Source organism: Diuraphis noxia, unplaced genomic scaffold (assembly GCF_037042655.1).
Source record: "Diuraphis noxia isolate RWA-SAM2 unplaced genomic scaffold, SU_Dnox_SAM2 contig0006, whole genome shotgun sequence".
Classification (NCBI taxonomy): domain Eukaryota; kingdom Metazoa; phylum Arthropoda; class Insecta; order Hemiptera; family Aphididae; genus Diuraphis; species Diuraphis noxia.
In genome coordinates, this window is record NW_028301716.1 from 2,177,458 (window position 1) to 2,187,038 (window position 9,581).

The following is a 9,581-nucleotide window of genomic DNA, read 5'->3' on the forward strand; positions in this document are numbered from 1 at the left end:
ATTATTATTAAATAATAAATAACACGAATAGAATAAAAAAAAGTTAAAAAAAAAGATAATAAAAAAAAAAAAAAAAAAAAAAAAAAATTCATTATCTTTTTTTTTAACTTTTTTTTATTCTATTCGTGTTATTTATTATTTAATAATAATAAATTTTTCTATATTTAATTATTTAATAATTATTAAATTTGAGAGAAATATATTAATTTTTAGTATATTATTAATTAGTTTTATTATATTATATTTTGGTTCTTTTTTTATATGAATAATATTTTATAAATTTGATTTAATTTTATTAGAATTTAAATTTAAAATTTTAAGTATAATTATTTTATTTTTTAGAATTTTATTTTTTTTTTGAGCTTAATAATTTTTTATTTTCTATAAATTATTTAATTTCTTTATTTAAAATTTTTTTTTTTAGAATAATATGAAATTTATTATTTTTTAAAGTAAATTTTTTTTAAAATAATTTTCTTTGATTTGGTTTTTTTACTTTAAAGTTAATTGAGGTTGGTTGAGTTGAATATAATTTAAATACTGGTTTAATTATATTTTTTAAAAATATAATTAATTTTGGTCAAAATGTTTTTTTTAATAGTTATAAGGTTTTTATTTTATTATTTTTTATCATTTTATTTTTTAATTATTAAATTTAAATAGCTTAATTATTAGAGCATTATATTGAAGATATAAGGGTAAATTTTATTTTTTAAATAATTTTTTTTATTTTTTTTAAAAAAGTAAAAATTTTAGTTATAAAAATTTTATAGTTTTTTAATAAAGATTAAATTTTGAGTTTTTTTTTAAAAAAATTTTGTTAAAGGTAAGTTACCTTTGCATGTTTTTATATATATAAATTTATGTATATTTATAGTTATTTTTTTTTTAATTTTAATTTTTAGAAAATAATTTTTTTATAATTTTTTTTTAAAAAAGTAAAAATTTTAGTTATAAAAATTTTATTTTATTTATAATATAAAAATTATTTTTATATTGAAAATATAATGTTTTTTTTTAAACTAATAAATAATTAAAGATTAAACATTTAAAATGCTTTAAAAGATAGTTAGCAGCTTCTTTTTTTAAAAATCTTTTTAATTGGAATTTTTATTTCAATATTATTATTAACAGTAATAAACCTCTTTTTGGTTTCAATTAATAAATAAGGATTTTTAAATCTATTATTAAGTCGAAATTAATATGTAAAATATTACTTCTTATTTAAGATAAATTAATTTAATAATTTTTAATAGCAAATTAAATGTTATAATTTTAACTATTATCCTTTAAATTTTTCAATTTAAAGATCCAAATTTTCATTCATAAAAAATAGTAATAATTATAAATATAAAGAATGTTGTAAATAAAAAATTAAAATAAATTATATTAGAAATTTTAAAATTTATAATTATTGGTAAAATAATTGAAATTTCAATATCAAAAATTAAAAAAATAATTGCAATTAAGTAAAAATTTAAAGAAAATGGAATTCGTGATTTATTAAATGGATCAAATCCACATTCGAATGGTGCTGATTTATTATGATTAAATTTTATTTTTATGTTAATTAAAATTATAATTATAAATAAAATTATTAAAATAAATAGTATTACTAATATTGAAATTAAATTTAATATAATTATTTTATTTAAAATTAAACTTTTTGATTGGAAATCAAATATACTATTTTTATATTAATAAAATTAATTATTTCATCAGTAAAAAGTTATATATAAAAATAATCAAATAATATCAATAAAGTGTCAGTATCATGTAGCTAATTCAAATCTAATATGATGAATATATGAAAAATGTAATTTTAATATTCGTATTAAGTTAATAATTAAAAATATTGTTCCGATAATTACATGTAATCCATGGAAACCTGTTGCTATATAAAATGATGATCCAAAAATTGAATCTGAAAATGTAAATGTTGCTTGTTTATATTCTAATATTTGAAGTATTAAAAAATAAATACTTAAAATAATTGTTAAATTTATAAAAATTATTGTTTTTTTTTTTGAATTATTTAATAAATATAAATGAGTTAATGTAATTGTAAATCTTGATGTTAATAAAATAATTGTATTTAATAATGGAATTAATAATGGATTAAAAAAATTAATATTTTTTGGAGGTCAATTTAATCCTAATTCAATTGATGGTGCTAATGAGTTATGTAAAAAATTTCAGAAAAATGAAATAAATAAAAATATTTCAGAAATAATAAATAAAATTATTCTAAATTTAATTAAATTTATAATATAAAAATTATGATTACCTTGAAATGTTCTTTCTCGAATAATATCTCGTCATCATAAAATTGAAATACTAATAATTATGAATAAGTTTATTAATAATATTAAATTAAATTTAAAATTTATTATTATTAAATTAGAAATTATTAAGTTAAAAGTATTTATTGATATTAAGATTGGTCATGGACTTAAATTTAAAATGAAATAAGGTTGATTAATTTTTATCATTATTCTCTAGAGTATAAAGATGAAAGAATTGAAAATACATATCTTTGAATTATAGCTACACATAATTCAAAAATTATTATGAATATTTGAATTAAAATAATAATTAATAATATTGAATTAAAATTTAGTAATGTTATAAGTAAATGACCTGCAATTAAATTTGCAGTAAGACGAATTGATAAAGATAAAGGTCGAATAATAATTCTTATTGTTTCAATAATTGTTATTAAAGGGGCTAAATAGATTGGTGTATTAAGTGGAATTAAATGAGCAATTATATTTTTTGTATTTTTACATACTGAAAAAATAATATGGAATAATCAAAATGGTAAAGCTAAAGTTATTGAAAAAATTATATGACTAGAAGATGAAAAAATATATGGAAATAATCTAAAAAAATTATTAAGTAGAATAAATATAAATAATGTAATAAATAAAAATGCAGGTGATTTAGTTTTTTTTATTTTGTATAATATTAATATTTCATTATTTAATATATTAAATATTTTAAATAAAATTCAATTTATTCGATTTGGTATAATTCAAATAAAGTTTGGTATTATAATAATAATTATTAAAGTTCTAATTCAGTTTAATTCTAAATTAATAATTATTGTTGATGGATCAAAAATATTAAATAAATTTATTATAATTTTTAATTATTTTTTTTTTTTAATATTTTAATTTTAATATTTTTAATAAAATTATAATAAAGTAAGTTTATAGTTAAATAATATATTAAGAAAAAAAAAATAAATAGAATTAATCAATTAATTGGTGCTATTTGAGGAATTAAGTGATATTAATAAATAATTTTAATTTGACAAATTAATGTTATACTTTAACTAATCTCTTTCATTAGAAGTAATTGCTAATTTACTATATTTTGATTTAAGAGATCATTACTTTGCTTTTCAGTCATCTAATGATTTAAAAATTTTTAATTCAATAAATAAATTTATTAAGATTAATTGATTCAATTTGAATTGGTATAAAACTATGATTAATTCCACAAATTTCTGAACATTGCCCAAAATATAATCCAGGTCGGTTTATGAATAAATTAATTTGATTTATTCGTCCTGGGATTGCATCTATTTTAATTGCTAATCTTGGGATAGTTCAAGAGTGAATAACATCATCTGATGAAATTAATAATCGGATATTAAATTTATATGGAATAATAGTTTTATTATCTACTTCAATTAATCGAAAATTTTCTTTATTTAAATTATTAATTATATATGATTCAAATTCAATATTTGAAAAATCTGAATATTCATATGATCAAAATCATTGATGTCCAAAAATTTTAATTGTTAAAATAGGACATTTAATTTCATCTATTAAATATAATAGGTGTAAAGATGGTATAGCAATAAAAATTAAGATGATGGGGGGAGTTGTTGTTCAAATAAATTCAATTATTTGATTTTCAGAAATTTTAATATCAATAAATTTATTATTTATAATAAAAATTATTATATAAGTAATTGTAGATATAATTATGATAATAATAAAAATTGTATGATCATGAAAAAAAATTAATTGTTCTATTAATGGAGAATTTCTATTTTGAAATCTTAGTTTTATTCAATTTATAATTTCTAAAAAAAGATTATTCTTTATAAATGAATTTTAAGTTCATTGCATATAATTTCTGCCATATTAGAAATTAATAATTAATGGTAATTCTGAATATGAATGTTCTAATGGTGGTAAATTATGAATTCATTCAATAGAATTACTTAAATTTAATTTAAAAATTGTTGTTTTTTTTAAAAAAATTCTATTTCAAATAGAATAAATTAGAATAATAATTCTGAATGTTGAGATTATTGATCCAATTGATGAAATTATATTTCATAATAGAAAGTTATTAGGATAATCTGTATATCGTCGTGGTATACCATTTAATCCTAAAAAGTGTTGAGGAAAAAAAGTTAAATTGACTCCAATAAATATTAAAATAAATTGAATTTTTAAAATAAAATTATTTATATAAAATCCTGTAAAAATTGGAAATCAGTGAATTAAACTGGCAATAATTGCAAATACAATTCCTATAGATAATACGTAATGAAAATGTGCTACTACATAATAAGTGTCATGTAAAATAATATCAATAGATGAATTAGCAAGAATAACTCCTGTTAAACCACCAATTGTAAATAAGAAAATAAATCCTAATGATCAGATTGTTGAAGGTGAAAAATTAATTTTTGATCCATAAATAGTAGCTAATCATCTAAAAATTTTAATTCCTGTAGGAATAGCAATAATTATTGTTGCTGAAGTAAAATATGCTCGTGTGTCAACATCTATACCAATTGTAAATATATGATGTGCTCATACAATAAATCCTAATAATCCAATTGTTAATATAGCATAAATTATTCTAATATTTCCAAATGTTTCATTTTTATTTCTTTCTTGACTAATAATATGAGAAATTAATCCAAATCCAGGTAGAATTAAAATATAAACTTCAGGATGTCCAAAAAATCAGAATAAATGTTGATATAAAATAGGATCTCCTCCTCCTGCTGGATCAAAAAATGAAGTATTTAAGTTTCGATCAGTTAATAATATTGTAATAGCTCCAGCTAAAACTGGTAAAGATAAGATTAATAGAATAGCTGTAATTAGAATTGATCATGGAAAAAGAGGAATTTGATTTAATTTTAAATTATTAGGTATTATATTTAAAATTGTACAAATAAAATTAATTGCTCCTAAAATTGATGAAATTCCTGCTAAGTGTAAAGAAAAAATAGTTAAATCAACTGAAATATTATTATGAGCAATATTATTTGATAATGGTGGATAAATAGTTCATCCTGTTCCTGTTCCATTATTAATTATGAATCTACAAATTATTATTATTAATGAAGGAGGTAATAATCAGAATCTAATATTATTTAATCGTGGAAAAGATATATCTGGGCATCCTATTATTAAAGGGATTAATCAGTTTCCGAATCCACCAATAACGATTGGTATAGTTATGAAAAAAATTATAATAAAAGCGTGAATTGTAACAATTACATTATATAGTTGATTATTATTAATAATTGAATTAATTTGTCTTAATTCTAATCGAATTAAAATTCTAAGAGATGATCCAATTATACCTGATCAAATTCCAAATAAAAAATATAAAGTTCCAATATCTTTATGATTAGTTGAAAAAATTCATTTTATAGATAAAATGGCTGATAATAGGTTATAAATTGTAAATTTATATATAGATTAAAAAATCTTTTTATCATTTAATCTTATATTCAAATATGATATTAAATTGCAAATTTAAAGGTATTAATTATTTAATTAAGGTTTAAAATATAATATTTTTAATTTTGAAGATTAATAGTTTATTTAATTAACTTAAAACCTTAATAAATAAATAAGTAACTAAAAAATAATCTAAAAAAATTAATTAATATAAAAAAATTATATTTGTTTTTTTTAAATTGTAAATATCATTTATTTATTAAGTTAAAATTAAATAAAAGAAAATAGGTTATTTTTAAATAAAATATTAAATTTAAAATAGTTAAAATAATCAATATTATTATTGTAAAATATAAGTTATTGTATATTAAATTTTTAATTAATATTCATTTTATTAAAAATCCTAATATAGGAGGTAAACCTATAATTGAGAAAATTAATATTAATATATTTAATTTAAAAAAAAAATTTAAATTAAAAAATTTTATTTGATTAATATAATTAATATTGTAATTATTTAATATTTTAATAATTAAAAAATTTAAAATTGAATAAATTAAAAAATAATTTATTCATAATTTTTCATTTATTAAAATTGCAAATAATATTCATGTAGTATTATTAATTGATGATATAGCTAAAATTTTTCGTATTGAATAAATTTGGAAAACCCAATGCTTTATGTTAAGAAGATATTATGTTGTATATTTTGTTAATTTATTTAAGTTTATTATTTGTTAATTATACATAATACATATGTGTTTATTTAATATAATTTATATTTCTATATCAGATTGACGAGTAAATTACAAAATAAATATTTTTTAAAAACAGTATGGTGTATCTTAATTTCTATAGTAAATGATTATACTAAACAGATAACATATATTCATTTTAAAACAAAGTAAATCAACAATTTCTATGTATTTAGAAAAATAATTTATAAATATGCAGATAAAAATGTATTATTTATGTACTTGGATTCAAGATTTAGAGCCAAGACTAAAGTAGTTAAAGGTCTATTCACACATTCCTTTTTTTTTTTTTTTTTAAGTTATTTAATATGTTTACAAAGCTCCTGTCATTTAAGGTTTTCATTTCATTAAAAATAAATAATTACAAATCAATCTGTGTATACTAAAAAAAAAAAAAATAGAATAGGTAAGTCATTTTGATTACATGTTTTGTGCATTGAGGAAGTTGTAGGTGTAGGAACGGTTTGGAACTTAAATAAATAAATACTACAACGTATTATTTAGACACACACGTTTATTATCCGAATACAATATATATATATATTACGATTGTCACTGCGTACGACGTTGACGGCGGTCCGGCTAAAGCTGTCGCCGCCGTCACCGCCGCTGGCCGGGCCGGCGGCCGTGCCGCAGGCGGCGGCCAGACCGGTTGTCGGTCGCGATCTCGCGGACGTCGATAGAGACGCCGCGGTCGTTGCGATAACGACCGCGACATACTCCCCCCCGAGTCCACGAGACGCGACCGAGCAACCTAGTCCACGTGGAGGATTACCGGGTCCCCGGGCGTCACCTCCATGGCCTGGATCCACCGCTCCACCGTGGCTAGCTGCTGCTCCTGGGTGCCTGCTGGTGGAGTTAGCTGCTGCTCTGCTGGCTGCTGCACCACGGGCTGCTGGGCTTGCGGCTGCACCACGGGCTGCTGGGCTTGCGGCTGCACCACGGGCCGCTCGTCGGTCGGGTCGGCTTGCGGCTGCCCCGCTGGCCGCCGGAACCGGCCACGTCCATCCCGGACGTCGTGGCGCTGGTACGTCGGTGCTGTTCGACGAGGTGGCACTCGCCCGGGTGGTCCTGCCCTGGGCCTGGCGGCTTCGGGCTGTGGGGTGTTCGCTCGGGTGGACCGGCGTCCCTCGGCGAAACCCCGCTCGAACAAGGCCCATGCAGTCGGGCTTGCTCGTATCCGGCCGAACGACGCGGTGGCCGCGCGTTCTGCCGACCAACCGCCCACCGTGTCCTCCGGTCCATCCCCGGAGAGCCTCCTGGCTTCCCGCAACAACTGCGCGGCCATTGCCCGGAGCTTCTCCACGTGAGTGGCAATCATGCCACGGGATGGCCGGTTGTTGCGGTTTGGTGGCGGGTTATTGGCGCGTTCTGCCATCTGAAACAAGGTATGATTAGTTAGTGTTCTCTGACGGTCCTACAGCTCGCTTCATCGCTGAGACATGTAACTTAGTAGGGTGTTTACCCTCCGTCAAGAACACTCCAGTTCCTAGTGGTTTACCCAACTTAACCGGACCTAACCATTTCGGGGCGAACCCCGCGTGAAAACGCTTCTCCGCACTTGACTGCGGATGCGCTTTGTAGTATACCCAATCCCCTACCGACAGATTGTTTCTTCCCGGGGATTCTGGGGGTATATGGGTCCTGGGGCCCTTGGGGCCGGAAACCACCGGGTCCCCCCCTCTACCACAGGAATATCATCTGGTTCCACCGGAGAATCTTCGATTTCTACCGGAGGTTTCCGCGCTGCTCCGGACAACTCCGGACCATTTTTGCCCGCGTCCCGGGATCCTTCGGCCAGCTCGAGCTGCCAATCTCCGGGGGCCTTGATCTCCCGACCAAACATCATTTTGGCCGGTGACTGTCCGGTGTTTCGGTTTTCCCTGTTTCTTACGGAGAACAACACGTGTGGCAGGTAGACATCCCACAGATGATGAGGCTTATCAACAAGTAAGGTTCGAAACCCTTTCTTCAACTCTTGATTTTGCCTTTCTACCGGGTTGGCACGCGGGTGGTATATTGGAGTCGTCCATCCTTCCACTCCCCACCTCCTTAGTGCGTCTCCCATTGCCTTGGACACGAACTGCGGGCCATTATCTGACAATAATGCCCTCGGGTATCCGAACCGTGGGAACAACTCCCGTTCGAATGTATCCACAATCGATTTGGTCGTCGCCTTTCCTAAGGGGTACGCCTCTACCCAGCGACTGTAACAATCAGTTACTACCAAAATCGTTGTCTTACCCCTCTGCGTTCGTGGGTATGGACCCATAAGATCGATGCTCAGCACCTCCCAAGGTTGCCGTGGGACTCGGGTGCATATCCGATCTTCTGGTTTGCGATTCAGTGGTTTTACACGTGCACAAACGTCGCACGCCCGCACGTAATTTCGCACTGCTTCACGCATACCGGCCCAAAAGAAACGACTCTTTATGCTTCGGTACGTTTCTTTCCACCCTGGGTGATTCGCTGTATCGTGGTCGTGAAACCTTTGTAGCAGAATCTGGGCCTTGTCCACCGGAACAACCACCCCCTCTTCTCCATGCGCGATGGATCGTGGGTGGCGGTGCAACACCTTGTCCCGGATGATGTACAACTTCCGAAGACGACCGAACCTTGCACCGTCTCCGGAGAGTTTACCAACTATCTCCCGTATGTTCGGGTCATTTTGTTGCCACTCTCGGACAACTTGCCATGTGACGTTTTCGTCATCCCTCTTCGGCTGGATCGCTCCACACTGGGTTGCACACACACCGGATCCTCCGGACACGCCGGACAGATCACCGAAGACTCCGGAAGTTTCTTCGGACACTCCGGGCCGAATCACAGGGGGATCGTGGATATTGTTCTCCAACGATTCTTCGTCCACTGTATTCGGTCCCACCGGACAACGGGATAGCGCGTCGGCTGCTTCATTTTCTACTCCAGGCACGTGCCGGATTTCAAAATCGAAAGCCCCGAGTTGTAGCGCCCATCGCGTTAGTTTGCTGTTGGTACAGCGGGCTTGCTGTAACCATCGGAGTGCCGCGTTATCCGTGAATAACATAAACTTACCAGACTCAAGATATGGCCTAAACCTGTCAACCGCCCAAACTATGGC

The 9,581-nt window shown here is 27.7% G+C and overlaps 1 protein-coding gene across 1 annotated transcript; it reads right to left on the reverse strand.

Annotated features, from left to right (window-relative positions):
* Window positions 1–7,111: 7,111 nt before the first annotated feature.
* On the reverse strand, window positions 7,112–7,869 carry LOC149054511 (uncharacterized). The gene has a single exon (XM_089230051.1). It carries the CDS (start codon window positions 7,857–7,859, stop codon window positions 7,236–7,238), a length of 624 nt encoding a protein of 207 aa, XP_089086177.1. The 5' UTR covers window positions 7,860–7,869; the 3' UTR covers window positions 7,112–7,235.
* Window positions 7,870–9,581: the final 1,712 nt, after the last annotated feature.

What these genes read in the sequence shown, in the direction of transcription:
- LOC149054511 (XM_089230051.1), bottom strand. Translation starts at nt 7,859, where the DNA reads ATGGCAGAACGCGCCAATAACCCGCCACCAAACCGCAACAACCGGCCA.